The 20,626-nt window shown below is 35.9% G+C and overlaps 3 protein-coding genes across 6 annotated transcripts in view; 1 reads left to right on the forward strand and 2 right to left on the reverse strand.

Moving 5' to 3' along the window:
- Window positions 1-4,705, reverse strand: part of LOC118546527 (cationic amino acid transporter 3-like) — a 120,968-nt gene extending 116,263 nt beyond the window's left edge. Inside the window, exon 1 of the mRNA XM_078075732.1 lies at window positions 4,620-4,705. The gene's annotated coding sequence lies outside the window, so the exon portion shown is untranslated. The remainder of the gene's footprint in view (window positions 1-4,619) is intronic.
- Window positions 1-4,760, reverse strand: part of RECQL (RecQ like helicase) — a 53,003-nt gene extending 48,243 nt beyond the window's left edge. For 2 of the 4 annotated variants that reach the window (XM_036119197.2, XM_078075726.1), the window contains exon 1: window positions 4,653-4,760. The gene's annotated coding sequence lies outside the window, so the exon portion shown is untranslated. The remainder of the gene's footprint in view (window positions 1-4,652) is intronic. The other 2 variants (XM_078075728.1, XM_078075727.1) reach the window with 1 other exon arrangement.
- Window positions 4,761-4,878: 118 nt separating this feature from the next.
- GOLT1B (golgi transport 1B) lies at window positions 4,879-17,949 on the forward strand. Its single transcript, XM_036119203.2, has 5 exons — window positions 4,879-5,037; window positions 10,504-10,595; window positions 12,420-12,598; window positions 13,527-13,608; window positions 15,511-17,949. Exons 1-5 carry the CDS (start codon window positions 5,013-5,015, stop codon window positions 15,547-15,549), a joined length of 417 nt encoding a protein of 138 aa, XP_035975096.2. The 5' UTR covers window positions 4,879-5,012; the 3' UTR covers window positions 15,550-17,949.
- Window positions 17,950-20,626: the final 2,677 nt, after the last annotated feature.

Genomic DNA, 20,626 nt, shown 5'->3' on the forward strand with positions numbered 1-20,626 from the left:
AACATAAACCAATGATATTTTTGCCTGCTGGGGTCTGGAGCTTGGGAGTTGCTCTTTTTGTTAAAATGAATCATTAGCAGGTATAAGAGAATTACTAAAGATATACAACCTCAACTAATAATTTTTCCCTGAAGCTAATAAGCATTAAAAAAAAGTTAAAAAGGAAACAATTATTGCTATATGATTCAATATACTTTTTATCATGTCTGGGTGCCAACTAAAATTGACCTCGGTAAATCGGTGTTTTGGAAATGCCATTTAAACCCATTTAAGTTTGCTCTTTGAATGGGTTCCTGTCATGGTTATCTATCAGTACTACTACACTGACTCAAATCTACCTAAGAACTCAAATCTATCATTAGAATGAATGGTTTTTATTAAGCATCTCCTTTGTACTACTATGCAAGGTTCTTATTTATGTTTAATTTCTTTTTTCTATTTTTTATTATGTTATGTTAATCACCATACATTACATCATCAGTTTTTGATGTAGTGTTCCATGATTTATTGTTTGCATATAATTTCTACTTCCATTTGCATCATCTGCTACAAGGTAACCTAAATCTAGTTCTTCATTTTCTAGCAAAACTCTCTGAATAAATTCAAGCTATGCCAATTATCCTTTCATTTATCAGAAATCACTATATTCTATTGGCACCTCCCAACATTTTTACCCTACCCTGGCTTGCTTATACAGCCTTTAAAGAGTCACTCAGGCTTTAGTAGCCTAGGATTCATCAGAACAACCCCAACTTTTGGCTTTTTAATTTTTACAGAGAGATAAAAGATACTTGGGTCTATTAATAACTATGTCCTTTGCCACATTAAAAAACAATAAAAAAATGTATGTCTCTAAAAAGTTTTTGTAACTGTGTATTTATAAATTTGCCAGTCCACAATTGCTTACTTCTTGGTTTTTACTAGGAATTAAAGATTATAAGAGTTAAGAATTCTAATATATGTAATTAAAGCTACTAGAAATAATAAGGATGAAAGAAAACAATGTATATGAAAAGTAGTTGAAGAAAATAGAATATGTTTTTTGGACAAGAAAAGATATGAAGAATATGGGTTTTGTTGTTGTTTTGGTAAGGGAAAAAGGAAAGTAATTTTGTCTGTAAGTAAAATGATAATTCCAGAATGAGAAAGGAAAAAGATGAAATAAAAACTGGATGGATATAAAAAATTGTAGAGGACGCCTGGGTGCCTCAGTCGGTTAAGCATCTGCCTTCAGCTCAGGTCGTGATCCCAGGGTCCTGGGATCCAGTCCCACGTCGGGCTCCCTGCTCATTGGGGAGTCTGCTTCTCCTCCCTCTACCCCTCCCTCCTGTTCATGCTCTCCTGTGCTCTCTCTCTCAAATAAATAAATAAATAAAATCTGTAAAAAAAAAAAAAAAGTTGTAGAAGGCTTATGGAAAAGGAATCGAGAAAGGAATTTTATGTGTGGTCTAGCTAAGACTCAAATGGATTTAAGTTAAGTTTTTGTAAAACTATTCCTACAAAAGTGCTTCATCTCCAAAGAGATTCATGGAAAAGACTCTGACAAGTACAGGTTTCTGTTAATTTTAAAATCCTAACACTGAACTGGGTAAGAATGTTTAAAAGTCTAGTGGAAAACTGATTCATAAAGTTATTAATCCAAGATGAAGCAGAACAAGAATTACAGGAGACTCAATGAACTAATGAAGATGATTATAATTTTTTATGACTTCGCTTAAAACATTGATGGTTCTTCAATGTTTTGTTTTCCAGATTTAAAAGGCTCCATTTCTCCTCTCTTTTAAGCTATCTATAGCTTACAATTCAGTAAAACCTACTTTTGTAATCAACAGGTGAAACATTTATCTTTTTCTCCCTACTTGATCCCGCCAGAATTTAGAAACTCTTATTATTCTTATTTTTCATGACAATATATGTATTTATATAACCTCCATCTGATCTCCTTGTAATAGGACACAATTAGACAATTCTTAGCTTAGCTGCTTAGCCCAAAGAGCCTTGAAAAGGTCAATCTAAGATTCTTTTTTTTCTTCTTTTTAAGATTCTTTTTTAATTTAATTTTATTATGTTATGTTAATCACCATACATTACATCATTAGTTTTTGATGTAGCGTTCCATGATTCCTTGTTTGTGTATAACACCTAGTGCTCCATTCAATATGTGCCCTCCTTAATACCATCACCGGACTAACCCATCCTCCCACCCCCTTCCCCTCTAAAACCCTCAGTTTAAAAAAAATAAATAAATAAATATCAGTTTGTTTCTCAGAGTCCATAGTCTCTCTTGGTCTCTTGGTACTGGCACAAAAACAGACACATAGGTCAATGGAACAGAATAGAGAGCCCAGAAATGGACCCTCAACTCTATGGTCAACTAATCTTCAACAAAGCAGGAAAGAATGTCCAATGGAAAAAAGACAGTCTCTTCAACAAATGGTATTGGAAAAACTGGACAGCCACATGCAGAAGAATGAATCTTTTCAAGATTCTTTATGAAAAGTTCCACGAAGGTTTATATGATCACTATTTTTGCTGCACTTATGTAAATAATCAGGCCAAATTTATTGAAACTAGATTCAATTTGCAAACAAATTAGTCTAACAGTAGTTATCTTGATAGAAATGGGATGTTTATAGAGAAAAACTATGTTTCAGTAATACACCTTTCTGGATATCAGATTCTACTGCTATTAACTGTCCTTAAGGTTTTATTTTCTACTTATAAACTGGACCAGATCCTGAATTCTTCTAGTTTCCTCCAACATTTGGCTAGAACTCTCCAAACTCTCCAGAACTCTCCAAACACTTCCAATTTCCTTCCACTCTTCTGACTTGGAATCAATATCAAAATAAAATGGCCTTCTTCCCAAAGCCATGCAAGCTAAAGCTGGACAACTGGATATAAGCTTCAGAGAAACCACCAAAAGAGCTCATGTGAGGAGGACAATGTGCCTATGCTCAGAGAGATCACCAGAGATATTCAAACTGCAAACCAGGAGAATCTGTCAGATTGTCACTCTTGCCCTCACTCCATCTGAAGATAATTTGAACACATCTAGAAATTTTCTCAAATGGCTTCTCTCCAAACTCAAGACACTGAATTTATAATTTTCTTGAATATTAATCTTTGTTTTTCTTTTGTTTCCATAGAAATATTTCTCATTAAATTATCTGACTGTCTATACCTCTCACACCATACAAAGGCCGAATTTAGGTGGAAATTCACCTGCTACCTGCCTCCTAAAATAAAACATCCTCGCCTTCATCCAGGCCTAAGTCATCATGAAGATGTGATGGTTAATACATCATGTTATGCCTATGTAAATACCTTTTAAAAAATTGAAACCCAGTTGATTTATTTAGTTGGTTAAATGTTGGCACCTGGGAATCTCCTCTGGGAATTTTTCAGTCCTTGGCTATTGTTCTCCTTAAATCATATTTACCTCTCTAATGGGCTGCACACTCTCAAGGGTTTTAAAGACCTGTCAGCAGCCACTCAGGCCAAATGGTACCCATCAGGATCAGACAACGGGATGAAATCAACAACATAAATGATGAAGAAGGTGACTACAGGGCCTGAGCCTGATGACTCAACTAATGGCAACAGCAAAAATGTGATTCTTCAGCCTGAGTACCTCAACAGAGGAAACTGAAAATAATACTACACTGGTTGATCAGAATAACCAAAAGGGGGTGATTGTTAAAATAAAAAGCAAACCAGTCTTGAAAATTCCCTGAGCAGACAAAATCAGTTTAGTCAAACAAAGCTCAAATGAGCTTATTTTGTGAGACTAACTTGACTCAGATAATTTCCTTTTTATGCCTCCAGAAATCATAAGCAAAACTTAAACTGTTTCCCAAGGTTGATATGAAGTAACCACTAACCAATTACCTGTCACTTAAGAAAATATTAATATTCTAATCACTGTGAAGAAAAAATAATCACAGACTTCTTACTACATAAGTCGCTTTGTAAAAATACCAAAAGCCTCATTCCCGTTTTGGCTTGAATGCTCCTGGTGCCACAGTTGTCTCTTTGGTGTGTGCACAATAAACTTTTACTTTTAAACTACTACTTCAGTGATTCATTGGTTTTACCTCTGCTATTTCTGAACTTTTGACAGCACCCACAGTAAATATTTCACGAAGTCACAGTCAGTCATTGATACTGGAGTAAATGCCACTGAGGTGCATTTACTGAGGCATCCACAGGCTAAATCAGACACACGTCCCCCTCTCCCCACCACCTGCGTTTAGAAAACAACAGCAATGTAATAATACCCTCCACTATGCTTATGCGTCCCCCGACGGTGACTGCCAAATACAGACTCTGGTAACCAAGCTTCCTGCATAGAAAAAGGCTGGAGATAAAAAGAGAGGGGTAGGCAGTCCGACGTGCCCTTAAAGGACCAAGTTCCATCAGAGATGGGCGAGGATTAACGCCCGTTTCTCTCCTGCCAATATATCGGTGAACGGAAGTGATCCGCGATAGACCGGCCGCACCGTCAGGAAGGAAAAGAAAAAATTAGCCCTTTCAAAGCACATTTACCCCAGAACCTCTCCCCAAGGGGTTAAAGAACCCCTTCACCCCACTCCAGCCCAGCCGCCTCATTCTCTGACCTCAGAGCGCCGGCCATCGAGGCAACTACTTACAGTTTTCAGCCGCTCTCCAATGAAAACTTCCCGCCACCAGTCTTTCCTTTTTCTCCAGCCGCGAGCATCCGCCCTTCCGGTTAAGTCTCCTCAACCAATTGCAAGTAACACCCTTCTCTAATTGGTGAAGGGGTGTGGCCACGATGTGCGTCACCGAACAAGACTACGGGTGACTGGTTGATATTGGGGGCTGGATTAGCCAATGGGAAGCGGTCTTGAAGCTGGGGTAGGGGCCGCTGCGTGTTTCCGGAAGACGTGGCGGCTCTCCCCTGGGCTGTTTCCCGGCTTCTTTTCTCCCGACTTTGCTTCACGCCTTGGGCGCCCAGAGGTGCTGTCGCCGCTGCCCTCACTACTGCAGCCATGATCTCCTTAACAGACACCCAGAGTAAGCACTCGCCCCGGGATCCCCGCCTGGATCCTGGCACACTGTTGCTCGAGCTCATCTCGCCCGCCCCTCTGTCCGGGTCAATGAATGAAGCTCCGCGTTGGGGGCGGCGGCCTGCGGGACTGAGCTAGGGATGCGGGGCGCGGAGGGCTGCCTTGAGGGGGCGGGAGCTGGATTCGCAGTGGCAGACCTGGCTTGGGAAGAGGGTCAGTGGGATCTAGGGAGACGCCCGATCTGGGGAGGGGGAAGTCTTTGCTGAGTGCCTGTCTTGCACCAGGGTCTCGCCGCTCCCACTCTCAGTAAGAAGGGCGCTTTGTTCCTGCAGGTGGCCACAAGAGAAAGTTTGATGCGCGGTGCCCGTGGTTCACCCTTGGGGATGTTTGTGCACATGACAAACTTGGGGTCCTCTACAAGTTACTGGCCGGTTGTTTGGGAAGCGGTATTTTAAGTGTCATCTATCACAGGTTTTGGGGTTTTTTTTTGTTTTTTGTTTTTTTTAAATATGCTTACACTTAAATATTCTGAATATTTCGCCTTTTTGCCACCTCTGGAAATGACCTTCCAAAGATTCTTTGAAACTTCACTTTTCTACCACCTAATGTTTCCGCAGGAGTAAAAAGCCACCTTGTGTTCAGTTAAACGATTTCTTTCCTTAATATTGTATAATGTGCTTTGTGGCCTGTTTTATTATTTTAGCATCTCTTTCTGCCTACCACAGAGTTCTCCAGGCCTAGCTTATGTCTAAGGTTAGCATTGCTATCTGTTTCCTTTTCTCTTTCATTATAACACTCCTACTTTTTTTACCCTTTTGTCAGCCTTAATCATATTCGTATTTACATATCTGCCCAACCCTGTGGGTCCTATCTTTTAATGGTCATGATAGTCTTTTTGTCTCACTTTGCTTTATCCGCTATGATCTTCGTTTCTTATTCTGCTTCACTTACTTTGATTTTCAAGATTTTAAGAACTAAACAGTCTATTAAAAATAGAATTTCATTTTAAATGCCCTATTTTAAAGTGGAGTCTTAAGGTTTGAAGTCATGGCTGACTTGAACTTGACAGAACTTCTAAGGTCTTCTGTATACACTACCACCCCAATCAGGCTCTTCTTCCTATGGTTGGATGGGTCTGCACCTTGGAGCCACCTGCACTGGCCCAGGAAGGGTACCCATTTTGGTCTATTGGCCTGTTCTGATCAGAAGACACATAAAGTCCTTTTTTTTTTTTTTTTTTTAACTGTTATAATAGAAACTAGCAATTGTATAAAGGCATCTTCTTTCATTTTACCAAGTACCTTCATATAAATAATTACACTGAATTTTTATAAGAGCCCTATAAGGCAGGGAGAAGTATATCTCTTTTATAAATTAAAAGAGGCTCGAAAGAAACTCAATGTGTGGTTATAAAGAAAGTGACAGAAAGAAGGCTTGATCCCAGGTCTGCTGGCTCAGAAACTTTTGTGTTCACTGTACCCTACTAAGAAAACTGGATATAAATTTTATTTGAGATCTGTCTTAGAATGATGTAGTTCTTTCATAGCAAGAATAGATACAACAGTAGATAATTTATCCTACAAAATTATGCATTGATTTTTTTTTTTGAGAGATTGTGTAGGATATTCAGAGTCTCTTGTCTTTGTGATAGTGTTCTGTTCCTCTTGATTGAATCCCAAACTTAAAATTAGGTTGTCCAAGAAAATTAGAATTGTATACCTAAATTGCTAGAATTTGTTTCTAATTCTACTAATTAGAGAAAGTACTTAATCTCTACACAGCTTTTCTAACTGTGAAGGATTATTACTTCTCCTTTCTATCTAAGTCTAATTATTACATAGATTAAAAATCTGAACTATTTATCCTTTGCATAGAGATTTTCTTCTATTGAAGACTTCTTATAGGGACAAGTGCCTGATTTACATTCTTCCAAAATGCAGAACAAGGGGATTGAGTTGGAATATGGGCAGAATAGGGATCATTCTCCTTCATTAAATTGATGAAGAAGATGAAATTATATTCTTCGTTGCTCGTTTGCCAAATGTTTTAGGTAGGACAGTGGATTGGAACACAAAATGGTTAGTGAACCAAAAGCTCTTTGGATTTCAGATGGTGTTTGTGTGTGTGTTTAACTACAGAAATTGGCCATCATTCAAGTGATTTGCCAAGATTATTCTGGGATTCTGATTCTGGGAGAGGGTGACCAAGCATTGAACAGAATAAAAAAGCAATTCATGATTGTTTTAAGGGGTTCTATAATAGCACTCTCCCCACCTCCCTCCATAAAAACACAAGATTTATTGAGGGGAACAGAGTAGGGTAGTTCCCATGCTGCCTCTAGATCTTTACTTCATTATGTCAATTGCCTGAAATCCTACCATGATGTTCATGAGTTGTTCAACTTGGTTGATATTCCATTGAGTTCTTTATTATGAAATTTTCTGTTTTTAAAAAGGTACAGTAGGAGAGAGAAAACTAATATTAAAATTTTCAACTAAGATATCAAAATGCTAATAGTGATTGCTATTGGATTAAGCATCTTTCCTTGTAAAATTTCCACAATTTTTTTTTTTCATTTTAGACAAATTTTATTGAACTGCTTTTATCAGATTGTTCTTTGAAAAAAAAAAAAACCCACATACGTAGGCAAGAGGAATGCAGATTGGATAGTTGCACCAGAGAAAGATAAATTTATTTTACTGGGTATGATTCCAGTGGTGAGCGGGCAGCTCTGTGTAGGGCTTTATTAACCAGAGGGCTTATGAATGCTTAGGTACAGGGAAGATGGGAATTCGGGAGATGAGAAAGGACACAGTGAGGCCAGTGAGAGACTTTTGGCCCACTTAGGCCGGGAAATACTTGGCAACATCATGCCAGTGCCAGTTCTGGCAAATATGTTACAGGCAACTGTCTCCTCCTAGGTTTACACTGGATGAAATAGTCCAAATGTTTTGGTGCCCATGTTACAGTTGTAAGTTGCGGAGTCCAAAAACTGAGTTTGAATTCTAGCCTGACTCCCCACAACCACCACTCTTCTTGCCCAACCGCCTGTGGGCCCCCCCTCCACCGCACACACATACATACATTTGCTGATTCTGTGAGCAAGGGTAAGTTACGAATCTCTTGAGTCTGTGAAATATGGGGCTAGTGCTACTTTTCACCTCACAGTTTGGTTAAACATTTCAGTGAATGTGAAACCATATCCAGATACTGTCTTTTTTCACTGCAGTCAATTTTTAATACTTCTACTAACACCTACTTAGTTGTTAGATGAGAAACTAACCCATTAAACTTGATGCTAACCCATTAAACTTGATCCTAAAGATACTTCCCCCAGAAGTTCAGTATGCTCCAGTGTCCTTGAGTTTCATTTAATCAAACATATTTAACCTGAAAAAAAAAAAAAAAATCCTGTAGGAAGCAGTATGATGTAATAGTTAAGCACAGGGACTGAGTTCAAATGCTTAACCAGAAGTGTGACTCTAAGCAAAGTCGTTTCTCTAAACCTCAATTTCCTCCATCTCTAAAAGGATGTAATCACACCTAGCTTGCAGTAGTATGGGAAGGATTAAGTTATATAAGGTATGTAAAGCACCCCATAATGGATAATTCATGGCAAATTCTCAGTACATAGTAGGTGTACTTCCATATAATTTCCTTCTGATGAACAAACATCTCAAAATTTTGGGGGCGCCTGGGTGGCCAGTCCAACTCTTGATTTCAGCTCAGGTCATGATCTCAGGGTCATGAGATTGAGCCCTTCTTCCGGCTCCCCAGTCAGCGCGGAGCCTGCTTGAGATTCTTTGCTCTCCCTCTCCCTCTGCCTCTCCACCCACCTGCGCTGTCTCTCTCTCTCTCGAATAAATAAAATCTTGAAAAAAAACTCAAAATTTTTATGTAATCATTAGGATAATTTATGAAAAGGTAGAAATTAGTCATATTCAAATCACTCAACTGCCAGTGACTAAATCCTAACTACTAAATAGTTATACAATGGAATTTTGCTTGTTCTTTTGTCCATACTTTCCTCTAGGAAATTATGTCTGACAGCTAAACAGTTATTTTGGTCAAGTCTCTTAAGGGATGAAAGTATTAGCCTCACATTTTCATAGGATTTTGTGTCTGTGGAATACACTAATGTATATTTATATGCCAGGACCTGAATTCTTTTAGACTAACTTTGGGGAAAAAGGTAGTTGGAATGGAAGGCAATAGTTAACTGTAAATTGAGGAGGTGGGAGATGTAGAAAAATATATGATAGAAGTTTTCAACTCATCAGAACATTTTACAAGGCTTAAAAATTTTTTTTAAGTAGCTGTGACCTAGGTTTTGGCTTTCTGGAGCCGAGGCCAAAAAGTTAAGTCACAGATCAGAAATCATTAATAGTGTATTTAGAATTGGGTTTCCAAAAATATGGTGGTTTCTGCTCTTGTTTCATTATTTCATGCAGATAATATGTATCTGGGTAAAATAAGGATTGGTAAGTATTTCCTGAAAGCAAAACTAAAATAATCAAAGAGGTGACTTAGTGGCTTATGCTTTTAGCACTGACAGAAGTTAAGAATCCTCAGACTAAAAAGATAAGACCAAGAGAATGTAAAGGTAATAAAATTATGAGTTTTATATAAGGATGAACATAAACTTCAATGCTTACACTTCATTCACCACCGTACACTTGGTACCTAGAAGAGATGCTGGCATCTAGGAGTTAATCAACTGTTCTTTGTTTTTGAATGAAAAGAGTAAAACCCCAGCGTATTAAAATATTAAGTAAAACTGTTCTTTGAAACTTTTGGAGAGCTGATATTAGGACTTAGACACTAAGTGTGTGAATGGATTCATGGTTTAGATAATTTATAGAAGATAAATTCATATCATCAAGAAGTTAAAAGTGATGACTAACCTCTTGAAAATTAACTTTTGAGGAGACAACGTGATTCTCAAAATATTGCCCTTGTGAGAAGCAGTGTATCATCGAGTGAAGTATATTGTGCTGACCTATGGTAGCATTTCCACTGGGTTAAAGAAGGAATTAATTTAAGAGGGGAAAGAAGTAAGTCTAGATGTTGTGCATATAAATAATAGTCCTAGGATATGAAAGGAGATAAATAGTAAAAGAAAACCCATATATTTATGTCTGATGCCAGAGGCGTTCTTGGGAGGGAAAAAATATAATCAAAGGTTTAAAATCCTGATTATCTTCCTCTATCATGCATATGTTTATGAGAAGTGCTATCTCTCATATAAGGATTAGAGATTTCCATTTATATTTTAAATTTTGAAGTTATTTGCTGATGTTAGTTTAATTTATTATAGATCTTAATAAATGTCATAAAATTAACCTGCAATGTTGGGGACCTATTTTCTTATATCAGCCAAAAGAAAAACTGAAAATTTTTCTTACTTAGTTTACCGGGATCTTAATGTAACTTTTATTTTTCTCTACCCTTAACTATATAACTTATATTGCAGAAATTGGAATGGGATTAACAGGATTTGGAGTGTTTTTCCTGTTCTTTGGAATGATTCTCTTTTTTGACAAAGCACTACTGGCTATTGGAAATGTGAGTTTTTCAACATATATTTTAACTAAATTCATAAGGAAACTTTAATTACAAATGAATTATTGCCTGCTGTTAAATCGGGGGGAAATAATTCACTCTTACTCATGTAAAGATTCCTATTATCTTCTCTGTTTACATCAGAAATAAAACCTGTTTAGGCCTGGGTGGCTCAGTTGATTAAGCACCTGCCTTCCACTCAGGTCATGATCTCAGGTTCCTGGGATCGAGCCCGCATCATCGGGGGCTCCCTGCTCAGTGGGAAGCCTGCTTCTCCCTCTCCCTCTGCTTCTCCTCCTGCTTTTGCTCGCTCTCTTTCTATCATAGAAATAAAATCTTTTTAAAAAATTTAAAAAAAAAACCTGTTTAAGTAAAAGGTAAACACTTAAAGAGGTTTTTGAGTGACTACTCTGTTGAGTGTTTGATATGTAATATACAATAGATTAAATCAAGGCTGCCTTTAGATAGGAGTTCAAAATAGATGACTTGGTAGCCCCCATGTCTTGGTAAATTTATTAATATGTTTGACTTAAAACATATGACTTGAAACATTTGGTTCAATAGCATAAAATAAACAGATTTTTAAAAACCATTTAAACCTCTTAATATGCCTGTATATTAACAGTCAGCTTGCTGAGAAAGGTATATGTGTTGTTTATTTGGAATGTGTACTTTGTTGTCCATGTGTGAAGGTTGTGCAGGAGTTCTAGAAATAAATCATAACCCTTTTAAGAAGACAACAAAGTTACTGAATAATATTAAATATATTTGAAATGTATATTACCATAGAGCTTTTAATTGGAAATTAGAAAATATAAAGGTTAACAAAACTATTCAAAATTGGTTTTTTTTTTTTTTAAGATTTTATTTATTTATTTATTTACTTGAGAGAGAGAGAGAGAGAGCACGTACGAGCAGGGCAGAGGGAGAGGGGCCAAGCAGACTCCCGGCTGAGCAGGGAGCCTGACACAGGGCTTGATCCCAAGACTCCGGGATCATGACCTGAGCCAAAGGCAGATGCCCAACCCACCAAGCCACCCAGGCGCCCTCAAAATTGGTATTTTAATTAATAAATAAGTAGCATTGCTATCTGAGAATATGAAGCTTAACCATTAGGCTCAATCAATACTTGTGTGAAAAATTTTTCATTAAAGATAGTTACAAAGAAAGGCAAGATACTGGGAATAAAACCTGGGGGGAAGCAAGCTTTTAATCAATGACCATTTCTGGCTCACTATCTGGAAACATACAAAATATATGTATATTTGAGAACATATGGCTTTATTTTTATTTCTGCTGCCACCAGAGATTCTGAGATTAGTAAGACTAGAATCCTTCCTGGCTTTGCATGGTTTCTTCTATCAGCTTGGCCACATCAGTATTTCTCCCACCCATAGGCACTCCTATAGCCTGTGGTGAAGTGTGCAGAACCAGGAGTACTTTCGGGTGACGTGTTTATGGGCAGCCTTCCTCTTTTGCCCGGCCCCTCCTCTGTTTAACTAAAGCTCTCTCCATCTTGCTTACCTGGGAGAACCACTGCATATGTGCATGCCCATTGGTAACATCTGATCTTTCTTTGGTTCTCTTTTTCTCCATCTAATCAAGATAGAAGAGGACTGAGAAGAGTGGAATCCAGCTCCAACTTTTGCATGCTTAGCCCACTCCTTGATTCTGCCTCTTGGCGTGCATCATAGTTTCCTTCAGCCAGTTGCCCCCACTAAGAGACAGATGTACTGCTTTTTATTATATTTAGCTTTGACCTTGCTTTTCAAATCTATGCAGTATGTTTAACTACTTTTTCTATCTCGCATTTTCTTTCTCTTCTAGGTTTTATTTGTGGCTGGCTTGGCTTTTGTCATTGGTTTAGAAAGAACATTCAGATTCTTCTTCCAAAAACATAAAATGAAAGCTACAGGATTTTTCCTGGGTGGAGTATTTGTAGTCCTTATTGGTTGGCCTTTGATAGGCATGATCTTTGAAATTTATGGATTCTTTCTCTTGTTCAGGTAAGGCAATTATTTTATTGTACTTTTTCTCTTTCAATAAACCAGTATGTCAAATAATTAATTATTACAAAAACCCAGATATTTGCATCAGCATGAGTACAAACACCATAATTTTCTCAAGCGGATTTTTGTTTGCATTGAATCTTTTATTGAATCTCTTTAATTCAGTCAACTATAAAAATGTTTATTAAATGTAGATGATTGCCAATAAGGTCATTATCTTGTATTTTCAATGCAGTAGGTTTTATTGGGATTTTAAGGCACTGTCTTTCTATTTAAGGCACTTTGCATTTAAGGCACTTTGTTATTTTTAGCAACTAAACAGTGATACATACATACATAAAGCATTTTAATTCATAGAACCTGATACTGCATAGTTACTGCCACTTGATGACAATTCTTTTAGTACATACAGTCATTAGAAAATTTTGTACTGAACACACTATGGTAGATTTTGATCAGTCCTATTTTACAAATGCTAGTTACTAAGTGAATAAACAATAGTATTCTGTGTGAGAAAATACCTTTAAATAAGGTTGGTTTAATTATTTATTCAAAAAGTGTATATCCTTTATCTTCTGTCTGCCAAACACTGTGTTATTCACGGGAGACATAAAACTGAATTAAGTGTCAAATCTGCTTTAGAGAATCTCTCATTTCTGATATGGGAAACAGACTATAAAGATACCAGCAGGATATAGTAGTAATGTGTTATAGATGTATAAGCACAATACAATAGGAGTATAATTAAGAAAGAGATCATATCCGGGGAGAGGTAAGAAACATTACCACTAAAGGTAACATTTGAAATTTAAAGTCTCTAAAACATTCAAAATTTTAAGTGGATCCTTTCTTTTTACCTGGTTAGCAGTTGATTTTGGTAATAAAGAATCTGTAAGTTCTGAGAACCTTTTTTCCTTCTTCCTAGGGGCTTCTTTCCTGTGGTCATTGGCTTTATTAGAAGAGTGCCAGTCCTTGGATCCCTCTTGAATTTACCTGGAATTAGATCAGTAAGTTATCATGTATTAGAAATAAAATTTTTAAACCATCAAAATAATACTTTTTGATGTTCTTTACCTCTAGAAGTACAAGTAATTGATACCTGATTAATTGATGTTTTTTATTATGATATAAATTATTACATCACCATAGATCATGGTTACCATGAATACCAGAGAAAATAATCATTGCTAACGTAAAAAACCTGAAATTTTGTTTCATTATATCCATTTTTAATATTCTCGATTTTTTTTAAATGTAACTCAGATTGATATGCTATGCTACCTTTCTCTTTGAGAGTTCAAGGCACTTTTCAGTTAACTTTTATATGATTTCTAATTTTAGAAGCCATTATGTAAAAAGGACATCATTATATCTAATAATATTTTCTTTCTTAGACTGTATCACCAAATAGCATGCATTAAGACAATTAAATCAAGCACGATTATACTGGAAGTCAGATGATAAAATTCTGTTCCCAGCTCTCTCCACAGTTTGAATGATCTCATCAAATCTGTTCCTCCAAGATGGGCGATCAACTTCCTAAAGTTGTTTACAGACATTTGTAGATGTTTATAGAGAGATAATCCATAGCATTTACTGGTTTCTCAGAGAGCTAAAGGATGGCTTACCCACTGAAGAATGGGTTTTGCTGTAAGACAAAATCTCATTTCCAACCTCAAGTCAATTTTACACTCAGAATTTTACCGCCTAGACAACCTAGATGTTTGAAGTTACCTTTGGAGAGAGAATGTTGTGCTTTCTTTCCACGTAAATTTACCTTAAAATCCTAATGAGCCTATGGTACTTTCAAAGCAGTTTTTAGTTTTGGCATGCCATTCACCTATTTATAATAATATAAAATGTTGGAATGTGAGCTTATAGGGGGTTATGTTCAGATTTCATTTACATTAATCTCCAAACTCATACTGTAGTCAATGTTGTTTTTACTTAGAATGGCTTCTGAATTTATCGAAACTTCTAGTTATACAGTTGTGTAATCATTATTCATGTCCTTAACTTAAGGATTCTTCAGTATTTGCATAAGTGGACACCCAGTGCTGTAAATTATGTTTCCTATGATTATTACTTCATTATAATAAATGGTTCAGTAAAAATGTGAGTAGTGAAATGAAAGGAAGGGTTAAATGATTGCTAGATTTTGATAGTATTATGACCACTTGGGTTATATAACTTTTAATATATCTCCACTAATGATTTTGTTTCAATATTTGCATCACCATCTGGAATGCTGAAGAAGGCCCAGTTGCTTTACGTTTGGGGTAGACTAGCCAAAGTGAATAACAACTTACATTAATGTGTGTGAAAATTTATATTCAGTACCTATAAATTTATGCTCGCCTCATTACATCTGTTTTTAATGCCCATGCCACTTTCAGTCTGAAGTCCAGAATACACATTTAAAGTATTTTTAGTCAATAGCTGTTAATTACTGAACTTAATGGAGTTCAATCTGTTTGTTCAAAGACTACATAGGCCCAGAAGAGATCCTCAGTAATGGTCAGTTGAAATACCTTATTGGGTTCATTGATGCATGAATGGCTGACATTTCAGTTTTTTATTTATTTTTTTATTTTTTTGTTAAGCTAGCAGTGTTAACTTCATTTTGTCCAATTGTTTTATTCATCGTGTTGCATTTCTCGTGTTGTACCCTTAAAGTCATATGCATAACATGTCATGCAAAAACAACCTTAGCAAAGAAAATTTTTTTATACACATTTACGTGTTAGGAGATTGTGGTGAGTAGGACTGGATTAACCATTGTCAGTCACACCTTAAATTTCCACAAATCTTATAAAGCTGGGTTTTTAATCAACACTTAAAATGTTGATACAATGTTTTTATAAAGATCTGGGCTTTCTTCTAATTACCTGTTTTTCTTCTCCTTGCAGTTTGTAGATAAAGTTGGAGAAAGCAACAATATGGTATAACAACAAGTGAATTGAAGACTCATTTAAAATATTGTATTATTTATAAAATCCTTTGAAGAATATTCAGCACAAAATTAAATTACATGAAATAGCTTGTAATATTCTTTACAGAAGTTTAAAACGTATAGTCTACAAAGTACCAATAGCAGTTAACAAAGAGGCAATGAGAACAGGCTTCTAATCAAGTGATCTAAGAAGTCAGCAAGCAAACTAAAGGAGATGAATCTATGTTACAATACTTATTGAAACTCTTGAAGGCGATTTTTATTGTTTATCCACAACGTGCAAAACACAGCCATCCTTGGAGAACTGTGGGGCCTGTTTCTTTTCTTCTTATTTTGAAGGCGCAGGAGCACCCGTAGGTCTTTGCTTTTTAGAAATATCCACTGGAATGGCAAAAGTATTTTCAGTTGCACTGTGTGTCTGAAAGTGATGCCTGAGTTAGATTGGATTATGTCATTTAATGTATTAAAACCAAGGAAAACCCAGTTTTGATGTATGAATCACTTTTTTTTTGTAAACATATGGTTAAAATAAAACATTTGTGGTTCTTCTGATTCTTAATATTTTAAAGCCGGATGAAAATCTGAACTAGATATTCACTGTCAGTTATGCAAAGGTCATTCTTTATAACTAAACACTCCGGAACTACTCATACTTCTTGAGAATCTGACCTAATTATCTGTATCCTTTGTTATATGTAAGCATCTAACAAAAACCATGAAGTAGTCTGTTACATGCCTTGTTTCATTGAATAGTCTTTTATTTAAGATACCAAACGATGCAAACCAAATGGATTTTTCCGTCATGGTGTAGTTTTTCTTTTTTTTTTTTCTTTTTTTTTAATTTTAGTAGTGATTTTATCATTTTGCTTTTCATAAATTAAATAACTATTGATAATGTTTGAAATGTAACATGTTAAAAGGTTAAACTTATATTTGTTAAGGGCTTTTCATGAAAGCTGAGTTTTCCTTTATTTTTAGCTTTTTCCTAACATAAAAATGCATGATGAATGCTTCATAAGATCACTCTTCATCTTGAGTTCATGGAGAAAATATCTGAATTGACATGCTAAAGGTAGTTTACTGTAATTAAATGGGCTATAGTTTCTTAAAAACATGACACTAAAAAAATATATTGTTTTCTTCTACCATTGATGCTTGACTGGCAGGAAGAAACAGTGGTCGTTTCTTCATTAGTAGTTTTCCAAGGTGGCAGCTTTTTTTGGTAGAGATAAGAACATATGTCAACAGCCATAGTACTATTTGTTTTACCACTAATGATTGCACTATTTACTTTTTTTAAACAGTTGCAAAGCTTTTTAATGCACAAAATCATAACTGAAATTTGTGATTTTTATTTACAAACATGTCTACAAAATATATCACAGCTTATTTTATTTTTAGTTAAATCTCAATGCACAGAGAACTCCCATCCTTGCTTGTCTAAAGAAGGAAAAACTTGGTATATAGTTTAATGGTTCAGTCTTGTGGATTATTGTCTTTTGGTACTGGCATTTGACTTATGACATAATCTGTGAAACTAGATGATATTGACAAACTGAGACTCCTACCTCAATAGTTCATGGAATAATAAGAGACCTAGTGTTGTGTCTAATGTTCTTCAAAAAAGTAATATCCTCATTTGGAGAGTGTCAAATATATACATATTTTGGGGATCGACTTATACAAGTTGCCCTGTAGGACTCTTATACATATTTTTGACTGATCCATATTATTTTCAGTGGCTAGATAATTCTATCTTTTTAGAACAAGAACTGTATCTGTTAATGTAAGGAACATCTGTATTATTTAACTCCTTTGTAGACATGAATTTCTATCAAAATGTTCTTTGCACTGTAACGGATCTCTTTTTCAAAATCTTACTTCAGAAGCGTTATTAGAAGTTGTGTAAAGGATTTGATAATCTCCCAGTCCTTAGTAAGATTGAGAGGCTGGAGCAGTTTTCAGTTTTCAAAGAGTCCACAGTTAATTTCAAATGTGAGTTTGGGACTGCTTGGCAGCATTGTATATTTCTTCTCAGAACCACTGATGAGGCTCTATTTTTAAACATATTAGTCTTCTGACAGAAAGCACTGTACATTATATTGTTTCTTTCCAAAATTAGCCTTCTGTCTTTGTGACAAAAATGTACTTTGATTATTGCTATAAAGATGGAGCAAAAGGTCTAATACTACTTAGCCTTAAGTGTACCTGGCATTGTTCAAATGTATTTTCTGTAACAGAAACATACTTGCAATGTTTTTCTTTTCCCCTTATAAATTGTAATTTCTGGAATACTGCTGCTTTAAAAAGTCTCACAGTCAGATTATATGATCTAACAATTGAATATTGTAAATACACTTGTCTTACCTCTCAATAAAAGGGTACTTTTTATTAATTGGTGGTTGTCTTAGCTTGGGCTGCTATAACAAAATTCTGTGGACTGGGCAGCTTAAACACTTATTTCTCACAGTTGTGGATGTGGAGAAGTCCAAAAAGAAGGTGAGGGTAGATTCAGTTATTGGTGAGGACCCTCTTTGCGGCTTGCAGAACTGCCTTCTTGCTGCATCTTCATACGGCAGAGAGCGCTTTAGTCTCTTCATCTTATAAGGACACCAATCCCATCATGCTTCCCCAAAACCCCACCTCCAAATACCCTCATATTGGTGGTTAGGGTTTCAACATATGAATTTGGGGAAGATACATATTCAGTCCTTAACCATGGTCAAATGTATCTTTATAATGAAATTCTAAAAATTAATTTAGCATTGCACAATAACTCACCTCTTTTTTTAAAATTAGCCTTATATGCAGTTTTCCTTTTTTTATAAAATGGTCATCACATTTTCCATTTCCAAATTGTTTAAATGTAATCATAAATAGAAATGGACTTCAGGTAAAAAAGTGGGCAGTGAATTTAGAAATAGTGGAGAAATATTTAAATTTTTTTTCTCAAAATGAAAAGAATTGGCTAACTGAACATAATAAAAATAAAATTAATAATAATAATGAAAAGAATAATACAATAAGTATTTGTGACAGACAAAACCACTTCAGTGTTTTGATTATAAATTTTGGTAAGGCTAAAAATCACTGGCCATGTCTACCACTTAAAGTACCCAATAAGTATTTGTTGAATCCAATACTTGAACTGCAGGTCTTGACTATTGTCTGGTGAACCAGAAGTCTTAAGTCTTTTTTAATGGGTATCTTTCTAACCTTGTCCTCTGTGCTGAAAGGTTCCAACCTCTACCCTTCTGCTACCTGTACCCCATGTAGGAGGTAGGACACAGAAGTAGGATGCCCCAAATCCAACAACTGGCACACTTTTCCACAACCTTACCTCTACTAGCTCTCAAGACCTAATCAAAAGTCCACATCTGTCCTATCTTTCTTGACCCACTATAGCAAAACAGCTGGTCCATCCTTGTCCTCTCATAGAACTTTCCACTTGTTTGTATTATTTGATTACAGAAAAGAGATTCTCGAGGTTCAACGCCTTAAGTAAAAGGAAGACAGTAGACGCTGACCAATGAATGGGGAGTTTTATTTTGGAGAGCAGGCCTTCTCTGTGCCGCTGAATCTGACTGGTAGCCCTTTGAGGAAATGACTTCTGTTTGTGAGACAGCCGGCCTATAGGGTAGACCGGCCCTGGTACTGAATAAAGCCAAAGTAGGAGAATGAACCAATGACCTCATTCATATTATACCAAAATCCTCTATTCTGTCATCAAAGAAGTAATTTGGATCTTTTATTATCATAACAGCCATATTATCCAGGTAACTACCCAAGTTTCTATGTAAACACAATAATCACTAACCTTGTAAAATACAATTTAAACAGTGACCATTATTGTATAAGTGGACCTGGGCATGATCCAGTCAACTGGAAGAATTCAGATAACGTCAGTGATACGGGCAAAATGGTCTCCATTGAATATGCCTTTAAAAAATGTTTATCTTAATTTGTCCAATGCCCATTGCCTGATCATAATGTCAGCAGGACAAAATTCAATGGTTTTATCTGTCAAGTGCTTTCATCAAATAACTTTTCTTAGCCCATCTCTAAGTTTGGACCTGTAAAAGTCCTAAAGTGTTATGATTTAACAAAATCGTATTAAGAGGCAATGCCATTTTAGACAAATGCATTCTAGTATGTTGCTTTTGATAAGACTACAATATTGATAATATGTCAAAACCATTCTCCTCGTTTGTGTGTATTATGCTGAAAATGGCAGCTTTGACGTAAAGCATCTGCTTGTGAATTCATTAGCTAAACTTTTATAAACAAACTACATCATACCTTTTTCCTTAAAATCGTAAATTCAAGACACAGTTTTATCGGTGAATCATTTTCCTGTCCCTCTTTCTAAAATGTTTATGTGTTTTTGGTACGGAGAGGGGGAAATAGGCATTTTGCTTGTTAGGTTACCTAGCAATTGGGTTTCACTTACGAGTTCATTTGAAACAAACACATGTATAATTTTATTTCTTTTATTGCCCTTTTTTGAAAGTTGCTATAATCCCTTGAAATTAAATCCTAAAATCCTGAAGTCTAATATTTAAAGAAATATTAAGATTTTACCCAGTTTTGGTGTTAACCTATTAGTCCTTGGTTTTTATTCTTTCCCTTCTTCTAACATTGTGAGAAACACTGCAGTAATGGTTTTGGCTCCTTCTTGCTTGGACTTATACTTTAAAAGGAGTAAATACTGCACAAATTTCTACCTACAGACAACTTTCTGTATTCCATTCTCATTTACTAACCAAACCTCATGTCTTTACAGGCTGGCAAGTCTAAATATCAATCGCCCAAATCCCAATCTCTCTTACACAAGTATTTCCAGATAGATCTCATCAGCCCCTCAAACTTCAATCCTGAATCAAATTTATCTGTTCTGTCCCCATACTCCTTGACACTTCTATGGCCAACCATTCTCCCAGCCACACAGACTCCAAAGTGTCATTTTTTTTTTAAATTTTATGTTATTATGTTAATCACCATACATTACATCATTAGTTTTTGATGGAGTGTTCCATGATACATTGTTTGCGTATAACACCCAGTGCTCCATG

The sequence above is a fragment of the Halichoerus grypus genome, chromosome 6, assembly GCF_964656455.1.
Source record: "Halichoerus grypus chromosome 6, mHalGry1.hap1.1, whole genome shotgun sequence".
Taxonomy (NCBI): domain Eukaryota; kingdom Metazoa; phylum Chordata; class Mammalia; order Carnivora; family Phocidae; genus Halichoerus; species Halichoerus grypus.